The sequence below is a fragment of the Lactuca saligna genome, chromosome 5 (assembly GCF_052625555.1).
Source record: "Lactuca saligna cultivar CGN05327 chromosome 5, ASM5262555v1, whole genome shotgun sequence".
NCBI lineage: Eukaryota > Viridiplantae > Streptophyta > Magnoliopsida > Asterales > Asteraceae > Lactuca > Lactuca saligna.
Genome location: NC_136421.1, coordinates 217815918 through 217843257, shown reverse-complemented (window position 1 = coordinate 217843257; position 27340 = coordinate 217815918). Strand labels below are relative to the sequence as shown.

The 27340-nt window shown below is 33.3% G+C and overlaps 2 protein-coding genes and 2 long non-coding RNA genes across 4 annotated transcripts; 2 read left to right on the top strand and 2 right to left on the bottom strand.

The window, feature by feature from the left end:
* Window positions 1-3732: 3732 nt before the first annotated feature.
* On the bottom strand, window positions 3733-4682 carry LOC145044920 (uncharacterized). Its single transcript, XR_013681718.1, has 2 exons — window positions 4042-4682; window positions 3733-3946 (listed from the first exon to the last, which is right to left on the bottom strand). It is a non-coding gene; the product is annotated as an uncharacterized LOC145044920 (long non-coding RNA).
* Window positions 4683-6171: 1489 nt separating this feature from the next.
* On the top strand, window positions 6172-6963 carry LOC145045935 (RING-H2 finger protein ATL1-like). Its single transcript, XM_078994224.1, has one exon. The coding sequence runs from the start codon at window positions 6289-6291 to the stop codon at window positions 6808-6810; it is 522 nt and encodes a 173-aa protein (XP_078850350.1). The 5' UTR covers window positions 6172-6288; the 3' UTR covers window positions 6811-6963.
* Window positions 6964-7942: 979 nt separating this feature from the next.
* LOC144998452 (uncharacterized) lies at window positions 7943-9143 on the top strand. The gene is made up of 3 exons (XR_013660329.1): window positions 7943-8443; window positions 8531-8635; window positions 8993-9143. It is a non-coding gene; the product is annotated as an uncharacterized LOC144998452 (long non-coding RNA).
* A 1644-nt stretch (window positions 9144-10787) lies between these two features.
* Window positions 10788-12633, bottom strand: VPS2.1 (SNF7 family protein). The gene is made up of 5 exons (XM_078993276.1): window positions 12365-12633; window positions 11637-11767; window positions 11449-11553; window positions 11125-11385; window positions 10788-11042 (listed from the first exon to the last, which is right to left on the bottom strand). The coding sequence occupies exons 1-5, from the start codon at window positions 12399-12401 to the stop codon at window positions 10899-10901; spliced, it is 678 nt and encodes a 225-aa protein (XP_078849402.1). The 5' UTR covers window positions 12402-12633; the 3' UTR covers window positions 10788-10898.
* Between the last annotated feature and the right edge of the window lie 14707 nt (window positions 12634-27340).

Genomic DNA, 27340 nt, shown 5'->3' with positions numbered 1-27340 from the left:
CTAACTTGAACCATGTATTGACTTTCGATGACCAATATAACAGCTTCATGATCTTTAATACAAGATCTAAGCCTTACTTTTGATTATATGACCAAAAGAATCTTGTCGTTTACTATAAAATAAGAGTCAAGTTTTAAAACCATGATCAAAAGGTGTAAAAAAAGAATAATAACCTAAAATAGTATCACATATATATTATAATAAAAACATATTAGAATTTTATGATTTTATCTCATATATATATATATATATATATATATATATATATATATATATATATATATATATATATATATATATATATATATATATATATATATATACTAGCCGTCTACCCGCGCAAAGCGGCGGGGCACGTGAGTTCTTTCGGTGATATGTTTCCATTACAAAATTGTTATGTTAAAAAAAAGTACATGTTGAAGACAATATAATCAAACTATGGTGTTATTTGTTACATCATGCATCAAATAACCAATAAAAAGCAACCAATCAAGACGACACAAAATATTAATCGTGCAATACTTCTTTATACACCACATTTGTTGTATAAACCCCATCACCTTTTGAATTTTCGTTAGGGTTTACTAATACTTTTGTATTGCAATGTGAAACCCCTCTGGACAATGCAACATAAAGTTGTCCATGCGAGAATACTGGTTCTGGAAGATAGATACCAACATATGGAATTGTTTGTCCCTGAGCTTTATTGATTGTCATTGCAAAGCACAATCGAATAGGAAACTGTTTCCTCATTAGAGGATCGATGGTTGCTACTAATTGCTTGTAACTGGTATTGGTTTCATATCGATGGATGTGGATTCGCATATGAAATCAATTGTGTTCGCATCTATGAAATCAGTTCGCATATGACATCAATTGAGTTCGCATTTGGTTTTGTGGGTCAAAACAGTTCGCATAAGAAGTTCACGATTTGTTTGAGGTTAATTGATTTTGATTTCGCAAGCTTGGAGTCGGAGATCTGGATTGTGTTCGCATCTATAGAATGCGAGGAGAATTTAATGGTGATATTCAGTTCGCATTTGGTGACACAAGTACGTGGTTGATGATTTTTGGTTGGTTCGCATTTGAAATTAGTGGGTTTCGCATTTGGGTTCGTATCTGGGTTTCTCAAACAACTGAAATGCGAATATGAGACAACTGATTAATTTCTCAGTTAATGCGATGAAATGCGAATGAACTCAAAGACGGATGGATGCAAGATGCGAAGAATTTGAATGAAAATGCGAAGTTTTTAATGTATAAATGCGAATTGGGGAAGAAAGCTTAGAGTTTCGCATTTGGCACCTAATCTTTTCAAGAAATAATATAAGTGGTCCAACTTCGCAAAATGGGGTCATTTAATCAGAAAATCGATCATTCTTCAAATATGACATTTAATCAGAAAATCGATCTAAAAATGAGACATTTGGTGTTTATCGATTTTTCAGGGTCGACGGGTTGTATGAAAAGCGAAGGCTGAGTAATTGAAAATTAGAGGATCGATGGTTGCTACTAATTACTTGTAACTGGTATTGGTTTCATATCGATGGATGTGGATTCGCATATGAAATCAATTGTGTTCGCATCTATGAAATCAGTTCGCATATGACATCAATTGAGTTCGCATTTGGTTTTGTGGGTCAAAACAGTTCGCATAAGAAGTTCACGATTTGTTTGAGGTTAATTGATTTTGATATCGCAAGCTTGGAGTCGGAGATCTGGATTGTGTTCGCATCTATAGAATGCGAGGAGAATTTAATGGTGATATTCAGTTCGCATTTGGTGACACAAGTACGTGGTTGATGATTTTTGGTTGGTTCGCATTTGAAATTAGTGGGTTTCGCATTTGGGTTCGTATCTGGGTTTCTCAAACAACTGAAATGCGAATATGAGACAACTGATTAATTTCTCAGTTAATGCGATGAAATGCGAATGAACTCAAAGACGGATGGATGCAAGATGCGAAGAATTTGAATGAAAATGCGAAGTTTTTAATGTATAAATGCGAATTGGGGAAGAAAGCTTAGAGTTTCGCATTTGGCACCTAATCTTTTCAAGAAATAATATAAGTGGTCCAACTTCGCAAAATGGGGTCATTTAATCAGAAAATCGATCATTCTTCAAATATGACATTTAATCAGAAAATCGATCTAAAAATGAGACATTTGGTGTTTATCGATTTTTCAGGGTCGACGGGTTGTATGAAAAGCGAAGGCTGAGTAATTGAAAATTAGAGGATCGATGGTTGCTACTAATTACTTGTAACTGGTATTGGTTTCATATCGATGGATGTGGATTCGCATATGAAATCAATTGTGTTCGCATCTATGAAATCAATTCGCATATGACATCAATTGAGTTCGCATTTGGTTTTGTGGGTCAAAACAGTTCGCATAAGAAGTTCACGATTTGTTTGAGGTTAATTGATTTTGATTTCGCAAGCTTGGAGTCGGAGATCTGGATTGTGTTCGCATCTATAAAATGCGAGGAGAATTTAATGGTGATATTCAGTTCGCATTTGGTGACACAAGTACGTGGTTGATGATTTTTGGTTGGTTCGCATTTGAAATCAGTGGGTTTCGCATTTGGGTTCGTATCTGGGTTTCTCAAACAACTGAAATGCGAATATGAGACAACTGATTAATTTCTCAGTTAATGCGATGAAATGCGAATGAACTCAAAGACGGATGGATGCAAGATGCGAAGAATTTGAATGAAAATGCGAAGTTTTTAATGTATAAATGCGAATTGGGGAAGAAAGCTTAGAGTTTCGCATATAAATGAAAGTACGATGCTATTCCTTGTATTTAGTTGTTTTCAATGCAAAGAATAAGATAAAATGGAAGTACGGTATTAGCTAATCTGCAATTGCATTCAAATATTAAGAATATTGATAATACCAAATGTGCAATTTGGGTTAAAAAAAACTTAACTTGAGCTTGTAAGGGGAGATAATTCTCTAGAATAAAATCACTCTTTCTTTTAATCGTGAGAATCACAATCAGTTGAACTGTTGAAGAGATGAAGTAACAGGTCGTGCTTCGAAAAAATGAGAGAGTGGACATCAAATGAAAAAATTATCCAAAACCTATAAATCAGATAAACTAAAACAACTTAAAATAATAATAAAATTCTTACAATCCAAAAACAAAACCAAGATGAATTAAACACAATAATCATAGTCAAGTTTTGAAATATATTGAATTAACTTGAACCAATATTCTGCACATTGGGTGTTAGACAATATACTCCTGCAAAAAACAATGTAAAACAAGCTCATAAATTGTGAATAAAATAAACAACTAACCCTAAAACTGGTTGGAAATAGTGTGTGCTGATCTCATCAAATAATCTGGCATTTATGAATAGCTCTAAATAATCTTAAACAACATAGGTGAGTGTAAGAATCGATATATCCATGAAACACAGAGTAAAATCATTATATGACAATTAAGTAAAACTAAAAAAAAAAACATGGAACAGAGAATTTGATAGAACTATTTACCTGGATAGTGGTGAAGATGGAGATGGTTAGTGAAGGCTTCAACGTTGGGGTTTAATTAGAGTGTGAATACAAAGATAGGGGAGAAGACAAAGATGGTAGACGATGGTGGTGAGGTCATGATAACAGTTCGATTTCTGTGATTTTCACCCAATTCATAACAAAAATTGTTATTTTTCTTGAAAACAAACATTAATTAAATGGATAAGGATTCAACAACTACAGTAAAATGATAGAGTAATAAGATATTTCCTTCATTAACTGGAGTCCATATCAGTACAGATAGTTGAAGATATACCTGAATTGATACAGATAGTTGAGAAATGTCAAAAGGACACAAATACCCTTAGTACCACTTAAACAAGAAAGCTTTACTCTAGATACACTTATACAAGAATATTTAATATACAAATGATTACCCAAAATGTAGACAAACATCAGAACCTGAAATGGAGAGGAAACACCGGAAATTGAGAGTAAACATTGACGATTATGTGATAAATGACTGAAAAGAACACTTTAAAATTGCTAACAAAAACCTGTATTGTTAGAGAACGTTTGTAAATTAATAGTGTTTGCCTCCTGGTTCTGCAATAGAGAGAGAGAGAGAGAGAGAGAGAGATGGTTGGAGACCTATGACCACAAAAAGAGAATATGATATGAAGAAAAAGATTCGTTCTAGACTTGACCGGTGCAATCGATCAAAATCAAATAATTAGAGAATAGAACAGTAGCATATGCTAGATGTCGAGAGATGGGGGTTGTGAACGGTGGTAAGATGAAGTGCGATGATGATGAAGGTGGCCTGTTTGATGGTAGTGAAGGTTATGTGACAACAAAGTTTACTGATGGTGTTGTGATGTTCGATATTCGGGTTTCTAAAGGAGATATGCAAGAGAAGAGAAAGGCAGAGGTGTTTAGCAGCGACTGTAATGGTCTCAGTGGTCAAGGTGTGGTGGGTAACTGCGTCGAATATGGGAGGAATTTTAGAGTATTTAATAGAGAGGGAGAGAGTTCAAGGAGAGAAGAGATGGCGACTCATCTAGGGTTATTCTACAAGGAAGGGCTATAGATACTAAGATAAGAGATGATATATAAAGTTTATCTATAGACCGATTCAATTGGCAAAATCTGAGGAAGACGGGTTCTTCTTTGACCAGTTCAATTTGAAGAAGAAAGCCAAAGCCTATTCAATATGTACGTAATTCATGTTAACCGCGTAAGATTTGGTATTTTTCTATGCATAAACTCATTGTAAATAGCGTAATAAGGGTTATACCTCTTAAAATTTAATATTATTTTATTAATGATTACTTGTACTAACAGCTTAATGGTTTGGACGTCTTAAAAAATATTATTATTATATTGAATCTATTTATGGAAATAGTTGGATTTCTATTATAAAGTAGTATAGATATATATATATATATATATATATATATATATATATATATATATATATATATATATATATATATATATATATGCTATAAGTACCCTCTTAATCAAATTTACACCCTAAACTCAATCTAATCAATTTTTTGACATTTGATTTGATATCATTTTTTTGTTTATTTTCATTTTTTTATTTTATTTTTACATTTGATTTGACATCATTAAATTATATATATATATATATATATATATATATATATATATATATATATATATATATATATTGTCGGTCGATTTTAAAAACCGATTTATAAAATATAAAATAAAAAAGAATTAAAATCCGATTTTATAATGTCGTTCAAATTTACAATGTCGTCCGATTTATAAAATGTTGTTCGAAATTTATAATAACAATAATAATATTATTATTAAAATATATAACAAAAAAAAATTAAAAACCAATTTTATATTGCTGTTCGAATTTATAACGTTGTCCGAATTATAAATTTTTCTTCGAAATTAATAATAATAATAATAATATAAATTAAAAATGAATTAAAAACAACAAAAGAAAAAAAAAATCAAATTTAGTTTAGAGATTTTTTATATTGATCAATGATTTATTTGCATTTAACACTATTGGAGTGAATTGTTTTATTAGGTATTTATATTGACCACTCAATATATATTAAGTGGTCAATATAGTATAACATTAAATATTTAACCTCTTTTATTTTTAACATATTTTATTTTTACCTTTTAATTTAATTCTAATTTTAAATATTTTTCATTTATTTAACTACTTATTTATTTCTATCATAGTTTTTAACTTATGAAATATTTATATATTAATTTGTAATGATTAATTTAAAATATTTCATATTAAAATATAATATATTTAAAGATAATTAGTTAAATGAGAAAGTTTTTATGAACATTTTAAGATAAGAATCAATAAATAAAATTCATAAAAAAGATAATTAGTTAAATGAGAAAGTTTTTATGAACATTTTAAGATAAGAATCAATAAATAAAATTCATAAAAAAAACTATTAATAAAATTTAATTATTGGAATGCCTATTTAATTAGATGTAAATGATAGAGTTAGATTTACTGTTAAAGATGCTCCTATAAAACCTCATGCCAAATATCATGTTCAGATGATATGATTTTACATATCAATCAATAATATAATAAAATGTCATAACAGCCTATTTTGTCACATCAATCATTCATTCTATTATTGTATCGATTTATTTCATTCAACTAAAAATACGAATACCATTTTGTAAGGACTAAGGAGTATAAACTAAACCATCCTTCTTAGCCACATCTTTTCCCCAACCACCAAAATAGTACATACAATTTCACAATTTCTTGTCCAAATTAAATGGGAGGCTATCTAAACGTTGAAAGACCTTTCACCACCCCACCACCACCGCCAGCGTCGTCGCTTCCGCCTCAAAAGCCAAACATCCCCATGTTGTACTACGGTCTCGTGGTGGTAGCCACCGCAGCCATCGTCCTAGCTTTCTACAACCTCATCATCGTCCGATGGTGCACCATCCAGTACCAGCGCCGCTCACGAGAAAACCAGCTCTCTCGCCGCCGGCGAAATCCTACCAACACCATGTCTCCACCGCTCTCCCGCGGTGGCTCCGCCATATGCTTATTGTCAAGTTTCAAGTACAAGAAAGGAGAGGAAGGTAGTAAAAACCAGTTGGATTCCGACACTGAATGCTCCGTTTGCTTATCGGTTTTTGAAGATGGGGAAGAAGTGAGAAAATTGCCGATGTGTGATCACTGTTTTCATGTTTACTGTATAGACATGTGGTTGTACTCTCACACTGATTGTCCGCTTTGCCGTGCTCCGGTGGTGGAGCTGCCGCCTACGCCGCCGCCACCAGGATGAACTGAAAAATGGATAGAGGAATGGCGTCGGCATGTGGCTCCATGTCCATGTTTTATTTCCAAGATAGAAATTACTAAATTCAACACAATGTACAAACTTCATTGCGTAAGGTATTTTATTGCATTAAGGTGGCTGTTGGTTTTATTGCTCGAAGAGGTTGTTTTGAAGAGTATTTCAATATTGAGTATTCATGGTTCAATTAGGGTGTGTAAAACATTAATTAATATAATTATATGAATAAAAACAAAGCGTAAAAATGTAAATATAACTAAGTTCAAGTAAGTTTGTTAGCTTCATCTCGAGTAGCTTGAACTCAAACTCGATTTGAACCCCAAATCAGTTTCAAGCATCTTACAATTGATTTCAATAATCAAAATCAGTTTAATGTTGGAATAGTATAATTTGATCGTTTAATATATTCTGAAAGTGTAAATACGTAAAAAAAAATTAATGTATTTGATGGAACATACACTAGTTTATCCTTTATCAGTTATACTAATAATTTTATATTGTTTTTGCAATATAGTATCTATAACTTTAGAAAAGATTTTTTCTAATAAAAAAAGTGAAACAAAGTCGTGACAAAAATAGTATGTAACCGACGGACTAGTCATATATTAGAAAACGACTAGTGATTTTAATCACAACAATTAAGAAAACAGTTTCATAAAACATATCCAACCATCCCATTTCAATCTTTTGAGAAACGTATTCTCAAACTACTTTTTACCACCTAGTCACCTAGACCTACGAATTTAGAAAATACATGTAAAACATCCAAATAATTCAAAGAAAAAACACTATTAAACCACAAATTTTTAAATATTAGGCAACCATTACAAACTGTGTTCTTAGTTATTTTGAAAAAATTATCATAAGAGTAAATTACACGAATAGTCCTTATGGTTTGGGATGATTTACATGTTTGGTCCATAACTTATTCTTTTAAGTCGAAGAGTCCCTAAGATATGGTTTCGTTGTGTAGGTGGTTTCTATCGAACATAAAAAAACCATTTGCCCTTAATACATATTTTTGAATTATTTTGTTTATAATATAATTATTTATATTATACATTTATTCAAAAAATCATTTAATTTTTTTTTTATTGACCATGAACAACACTACAGGATCGGCCCTTGCCACGTTCAAAAGGTGCTGAAGAATAGGGCCCAAAAAATCGGAGGGCCCATAATTTTTATAGCTTTTATGTTAACCTAGGTTTGGTTGGCCCAAACAAATAAACATTAAGTTAATTTATCACCTCCTGCGCACCAGTAACCAGACAAGAAAGAGTGGAAAAAAAGAGAAAATTTCGGGAAAAGAAATATGCTTCGACTTCTGCAAAGCTATGAAGAATCTTCTTCTTTCTTCTTTAGTTACACTTGGGACAGGAATTTAAAGTGCAAGTGTATTGTTTGCTTAAATCTGCAAAGCTATGCACAATCTTCTTCTTTCATCTTCTTCACAAAATTCTGATTTTTGAAACAAAGTTTCAAAATACAAACAATCCTACAATCTTTCTGAAAAATCAGAAAACTTGTTCTTCATCTCTCTCTGCTCGAAAATCAGATTTCGTGTTGTAGACTTGTGGTTTCGAAATCAAAAGGAGAAGGACAAAAGATATGGATTAAGGTATTTCTAATTACTTGACTTGTGGACTTTCGTTTCACGTTCTTTCTTTTTCATCTACTTGATTTTTTTATTTCTAATTTCTGAAAGAACAAGAACTGAGTTTTGAAAATCGGAGCAACAAGAACATTGAGCACACTAGTTTTGAAAATCAGAGGGAAATGCATTCAGGAAGTCGAATTTTGAGTTTTGAAGGTACAAGCAAATCAAGTTCTATTTTTTTTTTTTTTTTCGTTTCAAGTAAGTTTCTGATAAGTTTTGAATGAGCACAACAATTTCTGTTTCGTTTCTAATTAAGTTTTAAGATGTAAATCAGTTTCTGTTTCGTTTCTGTCTTTCTGCTCAAGTTTTGATTTGATATCAAGTTTGTTTTTTTATATAGTTTTGATACTCTTTCTTGTTGATTTAAAGTGATGAAAATCATAATGTACCCTTTATTCGTTTCCGATCTATTTTTGATGTGTTTCTGATTTGCTATCCGATAAATTTCTGATATGTTGCTGATAAATTTATGATTTGCTATCTAATAAGTTTTTGTTGTTTTCTTTACAGTTTCCACACCCTTTGTTGCTTGAGTTTCAACATATAGAACCAAGATTCCAAGAAGAAATATTAGGAGGAGGGCTCTTTTCAAAAAAGAAACCAATTTCTTTTTTGTGTATTATTTTGAATGTAATTTTAATTTTATGTATATGTAATGGAAAATTAAAGTTTATAATTTTTTGCTTAAATTTTAGGATCCTTCAATTTTTAAGGCCTATTTTTTATTAAATCGTATGGGGCCTCCAAATTCGCAGGGTCGGCCCTGGACACCACCTCCATCATCAACCAACATCACCTCAACAATCACCACCTGACACTCTCGGTCCTTCACAACCGACGACCATTTCCGGCAACCAATTTCCTCCTTTCTCCCAAAACTATTGAACCTCGTAAAATCTAAAAGTTAATTATGTTTGTCCAAATCCATTTCTGAAACCTAAAACTAAAAAATCAACCTAAAACCCAAATTTATTGATCAAATCCAATTATGAAACTTGATTTAAGCAAATATAAGAACCGGTGTCACTTCCCAATCAAACTATTTATATAAAAACCAAAAAAGAATCCAAACCGTCTAACATTACAAAATCGATAAAACTTGATGTGTCTTGGTCCTAAATACGATCTACAGGGAGGAAACTTGAGATACATTCCTAACTTCTTTGGTTTCCTCCTTTAGATTTGGTGTTTCAGATCTATCAATTTGAGCCAAGAGGAAGACTGTGGACATTGAGAAGGAGATGATGAACCTTCATTCGAAATCCGTGGGTAAAAAAGGATTGTCAACGATAATTGGCATGAAGATGGTCGTTGGCTGTGGAAGGTATGCCGATGTCGACGAGGGTAAAGGGGTAGTTAGAATCTACTTAATGGTTCAAGATAGAGAAAGAGGAAAATGGCTCAAGTTTGTCTTGTCATGTTTGGTTCGAGAGACTGCTTCATGCCTGCTTCTCCGGCAACGTTGTCAGGGCGTAGAGAAAGAGGCTGCTTCTTGCCTGGTACATGAGCTGGTGGGAAAAAATCAAACATAAATCGAGCCATCAACGGTGCTGAGGGCGTCGACGATCTTGTGTCTGCCTCATGTTCGCTTCTTCGGCAACATTGTCTGTATGTAGAGAAAGAGGATGCTTTATGTCTAGTTTGTGAGCTAATGGGAAAAAATCAAACAAAAATCGAGCCATGGTTGATGGTGGCGAGGACGTCGACGATCTTATGTTAGAGGTAGACAGTGATATGATAAAAGAGGTCGACTACGCGTCGGTACAAGACGGTGACGGTGGTCTGATAAAGGAGGGCGACCGTAGGCCAATAGAGGGTGGCGACCTGTGTTTGATGATTTAGGGTTTGATATGTTAAAGAAGAAAGATAATATATATGGCTTAGTGTAGGGATGTTGGAGATAATTAATTATTTGTTTTTTTTAATTGATAAACAAATATACTAAAAAACAAAAAATATATAAGGGTAAAAATTGTCTTTTTGTGTCATGCAGAAACCAACAACGCTGTATAAAACATATAATAAAGACTAAATAAAATTAGGGAGCAAATGCAAAAACTCTCTTATGATACCATAAGGACCACTAGCACATATTCCCAAAACGATAAGGACCACTCATGTAATTTACTCTAATAAATATGGTTTTATCTTCATTTGTGATTTAATCAATTGACATGACCAAATATCGACTACAGACTAGAGTCAACAAATAGTCTAATCTACAGCTGCTGCTGAGATTGAAAATTTTGACCTATTCTACCTTAGGATAAGTAGGTGGTTTTTATTTTATTTTTAAAATGACAAATATTTGCAACAAACTTTGATACCATAGTCAATACAAGTTCACAAATTCCAAATTTTTACAAAGCATCATATTATGTGAAATACTCTTTTTAAGTTGTGAATATGATAATAGTTACATTCTTCTCAAATTATCTAACCTCGCCTGTAAATCACTATCAATCCCACCATCATCACCCGCCCCCGCAGGTGCTTCCGCCTGCGCCACCTTCGTCTTTGCCGCCGGGACCGACACCGCCCCCGAAGGTGCATTCATCAACTGCAAATTTCAAAACATTTCATTAAAAAAAAAACATTTATCTATTTAAAAAAAAAAACATTTATCTATTTTTAAAACCTACCTCTTGATTAATATCGATACCAATTTCATCTAAAACCTGGCTCACGAGCTCTTCGGTTTCATCTTCTTCCTCATCACCTTCCAAAGCATCATCAATGGCATCACCCATGACTTCACTTACCATTTCCATTTTCTCATTTTGTCTCTCAAATTCTTGCATTATTTTCTGCAATGATGGAAGGTTCATTTGTCTGTTCATTTGTCCCATTGCTTTTGTCACTCCTTTCATCGCTTCACCCATTGCTTGTGTTGACTTCAATGTCTGATCAAACATTCAAATTAATAACCCTTAAGAAATAACAACATTAATTTTATTATTATATACCTGAATTCTTAGGGATACACCCTGCAACTGGGATTTAAGCTTGTAAAACTTTTCAATTTGGTGTCGTGTTCTTATAAGGTCTTTAGCCATCACTTTCACAGCTCCCTTAGAGTGAGGAAAAAAAAAAAAAAGAGTAGTAAAATATCAAGTTCAAGAGTCAAATAAATAATCATTAGAATCAAACTTACCATTTGACCTTGTTTGGCACTTTTCTTGATTTCAACAATCAGTTTCTTCTCTTGTGTCTGCAAACCTTGTCTTTCTCTTTCGATTTCTCTTATGGATTTATCAAGCATTCTCTTGTTCTCCCGTAGGAGCTCTGAAAGTGCCAATTATATCTTATTTCCAGAAACCCAAAGTTTTATAAATACAATTATCAACCGAAAATAGTGAATTTAAACATATAAATTGATCGTTGTGGGAAGTTGCATGATCCCCCTAAAACACAATTGCATGATCCACAAGCTTGTTCCAAATCAGCCATTCTCTCCCTAAGCAACAGTTCTAAGTTTGAAAATCCATGATTACTACTGGGAGAATAGAACGATTTTGTTTTTATCAACAGTAATCATACTGAAAACCATAAGAGTTTGAAAAATATAATTAAACACACTTCTTCTATTCTGTATACTAATTCATTATGTTTCACCTAATCCATTTATCCCCAACTTGAGGTTTGACCTAATTCGTATCATATTCAAGCAATTAACAGAAATTCGATCAATAAACCTAAATAAGACTAGTAAATTCCTACGATCAGGGTAAATAAAGTGACGATCCTAATCCAACTGGCGAAATTCGATAGCAGATCATCATAGTACTAACCAAATCGCAGATTCCTACAATAACATTTAGATCCAACACAAAACCCAATTGAATAAAGATACAATATAAAACATGGATCAAGCGTACGAACCAGCGGGTGTTTTCTTCTTGCCGAATAGGAAACTCATGGTGAAATTAACGATCGAAAAAGAAAAATCCAATAAACCCTATAAACAACTTCTCGTTCTTGCTAACAAAAACTTGTGCGTTTGCTTTGTGTACAAGGATTTTGGGTTTCCTTTCGGGGCTTTTTGATCGATTGTTGTGTGATCACTACGCGTTATCGTGGTGGTCAAATAGCGAATAACACGCAGAAGGAAGAATATTATGCTAATTTTGTTATCTGCGGCTGAGGATTGGATTGGAGCTAAAAGAACCTTCTTTTGTGAGATGGATCAATGAAGTAGATAAAAGCAGGCTATAGTATTGTTATGTTTAATAAAAATTAGGCCCATCTGTAGTCCATTATCCATTAGTATTTATAAAGATATTTATAAGTTACAACTAACAAAGAAATCCTTAATTTTGTATTGACATCTTTTTTTATGTTCTTTTGTGTGCTAGAATCATGCAAAAGAAATTCTTTCTTTGAGCTTGATATAACAAAAACAGAACATGGAAATATTTCTGTTTGGCATTTAAGGTAGATTTTTTATAATAAAAAAAAGGGTATACTAGTAAGCGAATAATCTAATTAGTATAATGATTTTGGTCGTTGGTATTTGAATATACTTTGAGAAACTTTTTGACCAATCCGACTCATTTGATTACCCTTTAACCTTTGAAAAATAATCCAAATAGACCAATTTTTGAGATATCTAGGTCGAAATAGTCGTTTTGTATAACTACATGGATTAAAAAAAAGACCATTTTTTTGGTAAAGGAGGGCAGGAACTCCATTAGAATTTTATTAATAAAAAAGAATAAATATAATAGTGGGTTGGGGACATACCTACAGATGACAAAAATTGACACGATACGAAATAAACAGGTTTGAGTAAAATATTTCAACCCGTTTAAACAAACGGGTTGAAACGACATGACACGAAAATTAAATGGGTAAGGTTAGGGTTGAAAATTTCAACTCGAATATGACTTGAAAATGATCTGTTTATTTATATGCAGGTTTTTTGAATTATTTAAATAATCTAGAAAGATACAAAATCAAAATCATAAGTAAAAGAAAACATCAAATTGAATTGTTTTGTAATGTTGAAAGGACTTAGTCGTCTAGATCAAGACTTCATTTAAGTTTTTCCATTCTCTCCCAAACTATCCAGTTTCTTTTACCACTCTCACATCCTCATGACCTTGTCATCCGCCTCCCCAACTCCAACTCTTTTAATTTTGTCATCTGAACTTCCTATGACTTCATCTATTCTGCCTCCAAATTATTAATTTTTCCTTTCCGCCTACCCAACACATACTCTTTCAACATGCTCAATCTTTTAACCTCACATGACACGACATATTTCAAGTTATAGCCATAACCCGAAACCCGACACGAACTCAATATGAAAATAACCAGGATGACACGACACGACACGTTAATTAAATGGATCGGGTTAGGGTCAAGCACTTTCAACCCGTTTAGTGTTTCGACACGACACGAACCCAGAACAACACGACACGATTGCCACCTCTAGACATGCCACTTGTAGAAAAAAAAGTCCTGACATATAGGTCTCAGAGACCAAAACAACCTAACTACTAACTAAAAGAGAATCTAAAAGGGGAAAGAAGATGCTCTAAACCCTAATGCAAAACATAACTAACAACAAATATGAAAAAAAAAACGTTAGATACAAAGTCAAGGCGGGTGCTTAGTGGTAAATTGAATAATCATTTAAATTACAAAGCATAATAACCCAAAATTTTCATTTAAAATTTTTTAATGTTATTCAATTCACAACTACGAAAATCTTAGATAAAACCATTTAACTTAAAATATTTATTATAGTATCTTCAAAAGTTACCATGTGCATAAAACTCTCATGGATGCGATGCAATCAAGCTGTGTCCTTCATTTAATATAAGAACACCTGAAAATATTTAAACCACAAATCGTAAGCACAAAGCTTAGTAAGTTACCTAATATACCACATACAACACAACACAAATAAACAGTTATTTGTTATAAGCAACCTTGGGGACTACCAAAAGTTATAATGGGCAAACAACATGCACGGTGGGTTATCAGCAACCCTAGAGACTACTTGAAATCTCAGTGGACAAACAGCATGTCCTGTGGGTTATCAGCAACCTTGGAGACTACCCGAAGTCTCAGTACACACTGTAACACATATCACAGTAACAACAAATAAGACCCAATTGGTCAACATGTATATGTACCACACATGCAAGTATAGTGCAAAGACTCACCTCGCACAAAAGACTAATAGAACTCACATCCAAATTGCCGGAACTAGACTCCGCCTATTAATTGTACCAAATAAACCTAATTAACAATTAAGGAAATTCTCCATACTCAACTAGTCCCAAGCCAAGTCTAATCCATAATTTGGGCAAAAGACCATTCTACCCCTCCAAAGACCAAAACCCTTACAAATTGACCAAAAAGCACAATTGGCCAAAAAGTCAAAGAAAGTCAAAGGTCAACACTTTGACTTTACGCACGACATACTTAGATCTACGTTGAGCGTAAAGCACAAAGCTAAAAGAAAACGGGGTCACAACTATGTAGCCAGATTTACACTCAACGTATAATGCCTTACTCAAAAACCAATTTTCAAGCTCTTAATCATTAAGAGACTTTACCCCAACCTTATATATGACCTTACAAGACATCCTAATCAATAAATTATATGACTTTATGCCTTTGCAGAGCTTAATCCCAAAACCCCATCTTCTAACATCACCAAAAACTCCATAACTCATGCATAGATGAAAGGAAAGGACCCATCTTGCATTTTTATGACACCATGCACTCTAGAACGTCTAAAAGGACAACTCAAATTCTTTGGAGCTTCTCTTTCCCTTTCCATAGATATAAAGAACGTCGAAATCGAACTTAGAACGAAGAAGTTATGGTCTTCGGAAGATTAGTGGTTTTAGTCCCTAGCCGAGTACGTTGGGCGTACTCTAGAAGTATGTTGGGCGTTTTGGCTCGATAATCGGATCACGGAGGCACCCATGTACGCAGGTTGTACATGTAGGTACACTGTCGGTACGATCAATAGGGGCAAACCCTAATTTTTAGGGTTTGTGCCATATTTAAATACCTGAAGTTGCTCTTAGACTCTCATATGACCAACATCCACCTCTCCAAACCCTAAGAATAAAACCTTAAGTTCCATTTAAGTTTTTTGAGCTTAAAAGTGAACTTTGAGGGTGTTTTTGGTGATTTTTAAGGAAGAGGAGCTCTTAGAAGTTGCATTGGTGTGGCTAGAACTTGTGGATCCAAAATCATCATCAACTTGGAAGGCTCTTTGAGGTATAAAGCTCTTTAATTGATGGTTCATTTTTTTAGATCTAGTTAGGGATTGTTTTTGTGCTTTTTATGGTCCTTTAAGTCATGCATGAGATTATGAGCTTCTCCAAAAGATAAGGATGATAGATCTTGGCATTTTTGAGGTCCCTTGTTCATAAAGATGCAATCTTGATGAGTTATAGTGGACCATGCATGAGTTGGGGTTCTTATTATGGATTTTATTGAGTATTGGGTCCCACTAAGACATGCAAAGGAGTAAAGCTACCAAATTTACATGTTAAGACATCATTTAGGAACAAATATAAGAATTAGACATAATAGCTTAACCGATAAAGCACTTAATGGCGAGTTGGGTTGGCAGTGGAGTATGTGGGGCGTACCTAACTCGTACGCAACGCATATTAGCCAAAGAAGGCATACTTTGGGCATAACTCAGAGTATACGGGGCGTACTCAACTACAATTGACTTGTGTTGACTTTTGCGATTTGGGCCGTATTTGGACTATTAGGGTTTTGGGTCTTGTTGGGATAATAGTCTTTCTAATTTTGGTTCGTTGTTAGGCTTTGGTCCTTCTTGGATTTAGACCCATAGTGGGCTTTGGGTTTCATTTAGGAATTTGGGCCATATTAGGCTTTTGGAGACATTAGGTTGGGCCTCGGTTATTGGGTCAAGTAAGGAAAGGGTAAAATGGTCTTTTGCCCTTGGAGTTGGACACATGAATTAGTTTCCTAGTTATGGTTTATGTACCAATTATTAATTGGGGTTTTATTTGATTGATTAGCATGGGAATTATCCAGATCAGCAGTCCAAGCGTTTATTTGATTTCATCGGTTTGAAGTGAGTCTCCTCACTGTGCTTGGTGGGTCGAAAGCACTAATATCGGTCCATGGTTTATTATGATTAGGGTGCTAGTTGTATGTGTGACTCTTGCATGATTAGTATGTGATATGTATACTAGGCGAGGTCTGATGTCAGGCGAGGCCTGATGGGTGTATTGTATGATATTTATCATAGTGATTCTTGCATGTGTTTATATGTCTATATGAATGTCTGGATGGGCTCAATGCCATGTGGGGCCTGAAGAAGTGATGGACAGGGTCCATCTCATGTTCTGACAGATATGTACTGAGCGCGACTCGATGGTTGTTTGGAATGGCTCATTATATGTTTAATATGTATGGTATGGGGTATTTTGGGGAACTCACTAAGCTTCATGCTTACGGTTTTCAGTTTATGTTTTAGTTACTTCTGAATCGAAGGGGAAAGGCTTGGGATGATCACATTGTACACATCATGTTGTTTTGCATTTTGTTGACTTGATGTATTTGGATGATTATTGGCATACTCTGGTTTTCTTTTATGGTTTTATGAACACATTTTGGATGATGGTTTTATTATCATAAAAATAAAAGTTTTGGCCTTAAATTTAGGACGTTACAAGTTGGTATCAGATTCTTGATTTGATGGATTTAGGCATACTCTTGGGTGTGTCTGAACTCATATTGAGGGTTTGGTATATTTTTATAAATAAAAAGTTTTATTAAAGGATTTTCTAATAAAAGAAAAGGGGTGTGGTGCGTGCAATCAGCCGAGCTCAAGTAAGTGATTCCCAAAGTACAAATACATGTTTGTTATGTTATATGTTATGAGAATTTCATGCTAGATTAGGGATAAGGATATGTTCAGGATTTCATGACTAGGAGAGATGCCTTTATATTCGTGATTGTTTGAGCTTTTAGAACTGCATGATAGTATGAATTTCAGATGATTGGATGGATTGGCCTGATATGTAATGCCTTGTAGCCTGAGTGGATTTGGATGTTATACTAGAATTGAAATCTTTCTTGGAATGAAGTGAGCTTGAGATGCCCTTTGTTTGGTTGTAGCTTGGAGTGTTACTGCAAGAATGTTGCTTGATTTGTGCTTTGTGGGACTCTTGATGATTTGACCCTATTAAGTGATGGATTATATAAGCTTTGTTGCATATGATTGTATCTATGAAGTAGTTTATTTACATTATTGGGAGTTATTCAGCAGCTGATGGTAGGGTGAGGTCAGGAACCTAGGAGATCCTAGAATGTGTTGTAGTGAGTTGGATGTGTTGTTTAGCAGATATTTAGAGTATCGGTTTGAGAATGTGACTTAGAGGATTCGGGATAATTCTTGAGGAAAGTATGGATAGGTGTGGAAGGTAGTATTGGGCCCGTACTACTGAAAGCACAGGATCCATACTCGAAGCGAGGGGAGTCATGGAGAATCTAGGAAGCCTATGGATGAAGATTCTTTGGGTATTTTTAAACATGTGTATGGTTGCTTTTAGTATGGTGATGAGCACTAATGGTGGAGGATCTAATTCAAGCTCAGGAGCTGTTGTTGAGCCGATGGATGAACGGATGCGGGAGTTTATCTCGTCGGAGATCACCCGCGAAATTATGGAGCATACTCATGTGATGTTTGGTATCATCAAGGAAGGGATCATGGAACTATTAGATGATCGTCTCGGGGATTTCAAGGGCATACCTACTATATTTGGATAGTTTCCACATTTATGATTTATTCTATGAAGATTTTCTACACTACATTTGTTGAAGATTCAATTCTCCGATTCACATTTCATTGACATTCATATATCTCAAGAGGTCCAGGTTCCATTCACATATTCAAGATGTTTGAAGTTATCTACGCTTTCTAAACCGATCTTGCCACTACTATCACATGGGATTCTGTTCCCTTTTCTCCCTTTTACTGCTTTTAGATTATTTTATGCATATAATGAGGACATTGTATGTAATAAGTGTGGGGGCAGGGGGTCGAAAAAATAAATTGCTAGTAAATTTAAATTTTAACAGTTTGAGATAATAATTTAAAATTTGAATCTAGTAAATAGCTTAAACTTAAGTTGCTAGTGTTATATGAGATGATTCAATGCGAGCTCAAATGTTTAATGGAGCCAACATATGTTATATTATATTTGTGGCTTCCCAAGTCTTAGTGAAAAGTCATGAGATATGAAAGGTAATATGGTAGTTTATATGGCATAATAGGTTTTGCAGTCTAAACCTGAAATCTATCCATGTGAGCTTATATAATCATTGCACTTAGACTAATATCTCTAACCAATAATGGTTGAAGTTAACCTCTATTGCTTAAGCATATAGGATTTGAGAGAAAAAAAATGAGATATTAAAAAAAGAAGAGAGAGTGAGAGAGAGAGAGAGAGAGAGAAATTACCAAAAAGTTGTAAGAATGTTAGAACTATCAAGTATGAAAATTATGGAGATTAAAATTCTAAAGATCCAAAAAGTTGAAGATACCAAAAATCAAACGAAAAGGTGGTGAATTCAAAGAAATCGAAGATCAATTATATCAAAGAAGTTTAAAATTTCCAAAGAGTTCCATTGTGGTATCAAAATTTGTAATTTTTCTATATTATGTATACTTGGGCAGCTTAACAAAAATACCTTGAGGTTAAGAAAGATTTCCAAGGATTGATTCGGAGGGTTGCAAAAATGAGTGTCGTATAAGCTAAGGGGTGAGGGTTCATAAGGATTATGAGTATTTAGAATTGGGAAGTTGTTAGGAATTTTAGACACAAATATACGCATTAAGGTCTTGGTATAATGGCTGAGTTCAAAATGGATTGTTTTATGTGATGTTGGTAATGAAAGTTTGACTTAAAATTAATTAGTTTTGCTTGAGGGCAAGCACAGGATAAGCATGGGGTATTTGATATTGCCATATTTATATACATTTAGGCAGTATTTTAATACATTATTATTATTATTATTTTTGGTTATTTTCAAAGATATATGGTACTTATAAGTTTAATTGTAATATGCACCCAAAAAGAGAATTCTTGAGGAAAAAGGACAAAAAGCGACAAGGATCAGAACTTTGAAGGACTGTAGCTTAAAAGATGAATATTTCAGCTAAAGAACGACTTCATGACATGAGAAATAACATCTCAGAATGTGAGTAACAACATTCTAGAAGATAAACATCCAGAGGATAGAATCCGTGTTTGATACGGATTATGACTGAGCTCATGACGTGAGAAGCCTTGTCTCACGACGTGAGCAATGTAATTTTAAAAATCTATATAATCCTTGGTTCTTATGAATTTAAGGTGACTTCTAGAGATTGGAGGGTTAGAAGACGATTTCTGGAGGAGTATAAGTAAGAGAAATTTTAGTGTTAACTTCCAAGGAAGAAGGAGTGATTGAAGATCATAACTTTTACTTAAGTTGGTACATTTAATCATGTTCTTATATATTAATTTTGTGTATTTGACTTCAACCATGAGTAGCTGAAGCTAGCTACTTCTGTTTAGCTAGATGAAACTTCAACTCATGGATTATTTTGTTAGTTATGGATTTCACTTGTTGGTTAAATGCTTGTGTTTGATTGTTAATACCTAACATGCTAATAATTAATACTTAAATTGCTTGAATTCATGTTCTTTGTAGCTTAGTGATTATTAATTTATATGAACTTGACATCTAGTAATTTAGTGACCATCGAATTGCTAGAGCTAGGATCGATAAAATCTTAGATAAGTAATTAAAGTTATTAAATTTAGTTGTAATGGAGAACATAAATTATGATCATAATTGTGTTTGTTTAATCAATCTTACATGGTTCCATTCATAATTGATAATTGATTATGTGTTAAATTATGTGTGACCATGCATAGTTCTATATGAATTAGTTAAATATTAGTAAATTTAAACCTAAATTAATAATAATATAATAATTGGTAACCAACATGAATTATCCATAATTAGTAGCTAATCATTGAGGAGAAGTGGATTCGAACTAAACATAAATATTTTTAGTCATTGATTGAGTTTGAAAGTTGAGTGAATAAGTTTGTCTGAACTTGCAAAATCACATAAAAACCAAATTTACTTTGCTTTTCTTAGATTAAAATTTAGTAGATAAATTAGTTAACTAAAACTGTTCCATGTGATCGATACCCGACTGTTTGTGCTATACTATTTGCGAAAAGGTACACTACCTTTAGTCAAATAGCTAGTTAGATAGTAGATAAAATTAGGTGTAGTAATATTTGACATCACCCGCACCCGTTTTAACTGGGGAATCCCTAAGTTGATCACGGATGGCGAATTCTCGAATAAAAAAGTAGGGATGGGGATTGGGATACCCCTAATCCCTGACCCTGGATCCACCCCCGCTATATATTAATATATGAAAATAATACAAAACATATATTTATAATATAATTTACAATACACAAAATTTGATCCATGTAACCTAATTCATTGGTAATTACTTGGTTGAAATAATATTTTTTCTTTTTCTTTTTTAACCTAATTTAAATTCGTGTATAATTTTTTTTCTCTTTGGTTTATCTATTTTAGCTCAAATATCACTATGTTATTTTTTTTTTTCCACTTGATTTTTCATGTATGTAATTAAACTTGTAAGAAAAAATTATTTATATTCTTTATGCAATCTATGAGAATTTTTATATTTTGTAAAACTTTAAACTTATGATGGTAAAATTGAAATTTAGAGTCTTGTTCTTTATGTAAAAGTTTTAATATTAGAAGAGAAAAAAATCCGCGATCCCTCCTGGGATCCTCAGTCCCCTTTGGGGGTGGGGATGGGGGTTTATTTATATTCCCCAATGGGGATGGGGATTGGAATGAGGATTTAGGGATGGGGATGGGGATTGGGGTATCATATATTCCCCACCTCCATTTTCATCTCTGTTCAAATCCTTGAGTGTTTCTCTAAAGGACAATTACTGACATTTTCAATAATGTGCGATGACCAAAAGGAAGTAATATACTATAACATAGAGAGTGATTATGACAAGGACATCGATTCAAGTTCCTTTACTGTCCTTATGATCATAAGATAACTCATTCTCTTAAATGTTAAGTATGTGTTCCTATTATTGAAATTGTTTATACAATGTTTCATAAGATAGTTCTAGCTTATTTAAGTATGACATTTTGCATTTTTACTATTTAAAAGAAATTCATGAAATCTTTGAAACTAGTATAGTAACAATAGTTCAATGGAGATTCATTGGTTGGATTAATTGCAATTATGGAATCATCTTCTTGAATAAGAGTTTCATTACCAAATATTCAAGTGGATCGGATTTTGGAATTCATTTGACCCTAAGTTTTATGATAAATGCAAATCTTATTTGTAAAAAATGATTACAGTGACACCATAAAGTGGAAAAATATTTGTTGGATTTAGTTTACACTAATTGGTTGTTCAGATTAACCACGATGCATGTCGATTAAAATATATACAAAGTGTTTAGATCATCGTCTTTGAATATGTGAATGAGAATTGCATCACCAAATATTCAGTTAGATAGAGTTTTGGAAGTCATTAGACTATAAGATTTTTGAATAATACGTATCTCACAATATCAAGATAAATGATGAGCAGATAAATTTGTGATGCTATCAGTTGTTGGAATTAGTTCATGCTAATTGTCTGTCCAGATTGGTCACACAACGAAGTTAACAGTCAACTGGGAAAAGGATAAGAAACTCAGATCCGAGAGGATGATGAGAATCTTGATCAAAAGGTTAATGATCATCTAATGGAATTGTGAAGTAGTTTCACAACTCGTCACAAACCAAAGTATTGCCACAAGAATATAGTTGGATAGAGAAACAAAATCATCGTTTTATTTGTAATTGATGAGTTGTTTTGTGCTTACAAACAGTTCATGGATTGTACCATGAACGAGTATTAAGAAAGTCATTGGTCTTGTACAAACTAATAATGTTTTATACTCTATAAGATGGGCTATTTCGTTGGACACCCCAACTACATTTTTCGAAACCCTGTGAGGACAAAATATTTGTTTATTGAAGGATAGTCTTTGGAAAGAGAGAGTTGGTATAAAAAAGAACTAGTGAGAGCCACATTAATCTTGATAAGATTCAAGAACCAATTAACGGAGAGCCCAAATAAAAACACTAGCACTTAATTAGAGGTTAAAACCTATTAAGAAAAGTGACTTCTCTCTTTCTCTCCCACATAAACCTAATAGAAGACGTCATTGACCTCGTGGACTCCACATAATGTAGGAAATGAGTCACTGATAAATTGAGATCATAGTCTATAAACTATCGAAAGCTATGGAAGGCCCAATAAGCCATACTTAGAGGATAATATGAGGAATGATATTCAGTCCATCTATGTTTGAAATTTGAATTGTTCCAACAATTGGTGTTTGATGATCTTCAAAAGATGACAAACATGGATAAGAACACACATATACTGAAACCACGATGGGTTATGAAAGATATATAGGCTTGAGAAGTCCATTGATGGGCTATAACAAGCATCTCATGTTCATATAATTTTCTTCAATGAGAATTTCAAAGGTTGAATTACGAGAAACAAAAGACAGTCCATATAAATGTTAGAGCTAGTGGCAGTAATGTTATCCCTTGAAATAGGAATGATGTCCTAACTTTTCTATGTGTAAAAGCTTTACAAAGGTTAGGATTCGTTTCACTATGAAACACATAGGATGAACAAGAAAGCATGCTTAGAGTCTACATATATATAGATCTAAGTGATTCATTGAGTTAATCCAAAATATTTAGAGTCTTAAGGAAACTAGAGATGCAGAATTCTTAAAGAGTTTGTGCTAGTAAAAGTAATGACTTATATACCTTGTACATGATAAGTCATATTAAGATCATTTTAGATATAATCAAAGAATCAACAAATCAAGATTCAATAATATCCTTTAAAGTCCTAAAAGACGAAGGAGATAATCTTGTTAGTATGGAAGAAATCAATAAAAGAGTTACATTGATGGTCATTTCCTTACTAATAGAGATGTTTATGTTTAGCAGCTGGAGTTTGTGATCTTAATTAATAAGGTATTAGCTTGGAAGAGTAAAAAGTAATACACCTAAGTCGATTTGATAATAAGCTTAGAGTATATTATAACAAGCTAGATTTCAAAGACAAACTATGTAACTGAAAGAAGTTCATTAGTGACCCCAATGTTTTATTCAATTGTTTATGATTCTCTTGAAGTTTATTGTGACTATAAGGTAACATTAACTTGTGTTTGGATCCCAAGTTACATAAGATCACATGGTAAATACTTAGTAAGTACCTTCACAAATGTGAAAACATCATAGTCAACTAAAGAGAATCTTGTTGATTCATACCTATAAACTAAATCCCTAATCCAGGTTAATAGTAACATAAAGATCTAATGTTATTAGACTTGCATGTTTATTAACTTAAGAAATTTAGTTTTAGCTTGAGTTATTTATTTATTTATTTTTATGGACAGGAGTAGATGCAGTATATGTCTCTATTTGATTTGACGATTATTAAGTTGATAACTTAATATTTGATGTAGATCAGTCATAGGGCTGATAATTCTCGACACGACCCATGACACGATATGAAATAAATGGATTTGGGTTGAGTTTTTCAACCCTCCAACTCGTTTATTAAACGGTTCATAAATAGGTTTCTCAAAAAATTAACGGGTTAACCCGCCAACCCGTTTATATTTTTAATAAAAAAAATTATTTTATTTTTAAATGTATTTATGTATCAAATATTAATATTTAATAATTATTATATAATATATACCATTGATTCATAGACCATTTAACTGTTTTGACATTTTGACTCGCGATGGATGGTCTAAGGTCGTAAGTGGTTACCTGTAAGGCTAAGTCTGTAACCATTTTGCCCATTTGCCCTAAATAATAATTTCAAAATCAAATCACATATGAGAATATCTCCTTTTTCCAAACTTCCAGTCTCCCATACTCCCACCCTCCCCTCTGTTACTCTGTGATCAAAATCAAGTATCGAAATCAAATCGTGTATCGAGATCACAAACGACATTGACGCTTGAAGGCTGAATCGGTGAAACCCTGAACATGAGTCGCCAATACAATCTTCTGGTATGTTTCTTAATTTGTTCTTTTGTTTTATTTTTCCGATTACAAGATGCACTTCCTTAGTTCATTACATATTTGGTTTTTAATCAGAAGGTGAAGTGTGTATGAGTGGTTATAATAGGATTGTAAGAAGTGAGATTGTCGATGACCTGACAGGCTGATAACACAAACACATAACTATTGTTTCTACTTGAAGGTTGAAGTTCATCATTAAGAAGAAAATGGTGTTGGAGAATTGACTTTGTTTTTTGGAAGAAAAAAAAATACGAATTGTGACTATTACTTTAGCACCTGAATTATCTATGTTTGTATTAATGTTTAGATTGAACATGTTTCTATGAATGTTTTTAAATTTCAATTGGATATATAAGACTTAAGTGTCTAAAATTTGGATATGTTTGCATCAACCATCAAGAATTTATTCATGTTTAATTTTCAATTTTATTTATGGAATCTGACCTACGAACCCGCCAACATGTGAACTCGTATAAATAAATGGGTTAGCGGATCATATATGGGTTTATGTTTCAAAACCGCCAACCCGTGACTTGTATATTTAAATGGGTCGTGTTTGGGTTGGCATATTTTGACCCGCCAACCCGCGACCCGCCAACCCGAACACGACATGATTGTCAGACCTATTCAGTCATGTCATTTAGGATATTACTATGTTCCACTTTTGCATGTTTAGAACCACTTCAAGAATAATATTTATTATTCAAACTTCCACAGTCGCTCCTACTATTGGGAGAAAGTAGTGAATTAAGATTGCCATAGTATTCGTAGATTGTTCATAGAGATGAACATAGTTAATTATTGTGACCAATACTGATGAGTACTTGAAAATGGAGATTTTAAGTATTGGAGTAATCACGCTTACAGATTACTTCATGGATCATGCCATAGGTAAATTAAGATGACTATATTTCTTATTCTTCAAATAGAGATGCATGAGTTTTTATCCTACAATATGTTGTATCTTGGTTCTTCTCCAACATTGCCTATAACTAGTAGCTATACATGGGTTGAATAAATATTACATGAGGAATACCACATACATATGTAGTCAAAGTTTATTTGATCCTTCTGCTAGAAATGGATAAGTAGATATCTCTAGGCCACTCGATGATTTGGTGTTGACATCTAAAGTACTCGGTTGAGTCCTGACTGAATATGAATTTAGTAGTTAGAAGTTGGAATGAGTAGAAGAGATAAAGTTTGCAACTTTATGATTTATTTGAGTCCCAAGAACATTATATATCATAGATGTAGGATGTGGTTGTGTTTTGAGGACTTTACATGAAATTTTAGGTCATATTTCATCTTTTGACCTAGATTTAGGAAAGGACATGCATAGAGCATGCATGTCCATAAAGTTTACAATTTTAAGGATCATTAGGGTCCCTAGAAGCATTATGGGGAAGATAAGCTGAGAGCTTTATGGATTAAGATTGAAACACGTTAAGTTGTCAATGCCTAGAATCCATGACATGGTGCATTTGATGCACGTCGTGGCAAGTGAGGATTCCCGACTGTTTTGTTGGTTAGCTGCCACAACATGGTTTAGGATTGGCCACGATGTGGTGACTCTCTGAGGTTGACTTAGAAAGTTGACCTTGATCGTTGACTTATTGATATGGGTGACTTTTGGTCAGATTGCTAGTTATAGAGTATAGAATAAGGTTGGACCTTGTTTGATTTGATAGGTGTGTTGTAACACTGTCTGTATGGTATTGAGTTGTGTTTTAGCTGACTTTGCGAGACAAGTGAGTCTTCCCACTATACTGTATATGGTGCTAGTTGTCTTTGTGACTCTTGCATTGTATGTTGGGTTGGGCTCGTTTATATACTGGGTTGGGTCCGTTTGTATGTTGGGTTAGGCGCATTTATATACAGGGTTGGGCCTGTTTGTATACTAGGCTAGGCACGTTTGTATATTGGGCTGGATGCGTTTGTATGTTGGGTTAGGCCCGTTGAATGATATGTGATATTTTGGAGAACTTATTAAGCTTTGTGTTTACGATTTTGTGGTTAAACATTTTCAGGTACTTCTAGTTCCAAATGGATGACCCGACTTAACTGCACCGCATCCCCCGATGATTTTCTACACCAATGATTATTGTTTTACTCTGATGTTTCATGTTTGTGATACATTTTACTATGACTGCTTTTGGGAAAAAAGTATTGGTTTATGGATTCGATTTTTTAAAATGAAAATTTATCCGTATTTTTGGGATTTTACATTTTTCTTCGATTTGAGTTGTATGTATTATCTTCCTTGAGGAAAAGGAAAGAAAGATTAAGCTTGTGGGATTTTGATAGTTTGGTTTTTTGTATATATTTTAGCATTCGTTTTCTTTTAGTTTTAACATTTTTAATATTCTTTTTGTATTAAATCGTTAGATTTATTGTTTTGGTTATTTTTATTCGTTTAAGCTGTTTTTGTGTAGATTTGTACGAGTAAGATGATATTTTGGAGCATCTTTAAAGCTACATTGAATACATTACAACCACGATTGAAATTTTGTAGTAAAATCTATGAGCGACAAGAAAAAACAAAACGATATAATGAATATTTAGTTTTTTCACAGCATTGCGTGACTTTCTTCAAACAATTAGACAGAGAGGCAAACATTGTCTGATGGAGCTGAAATTTTACGGGTGTCTTCCCAA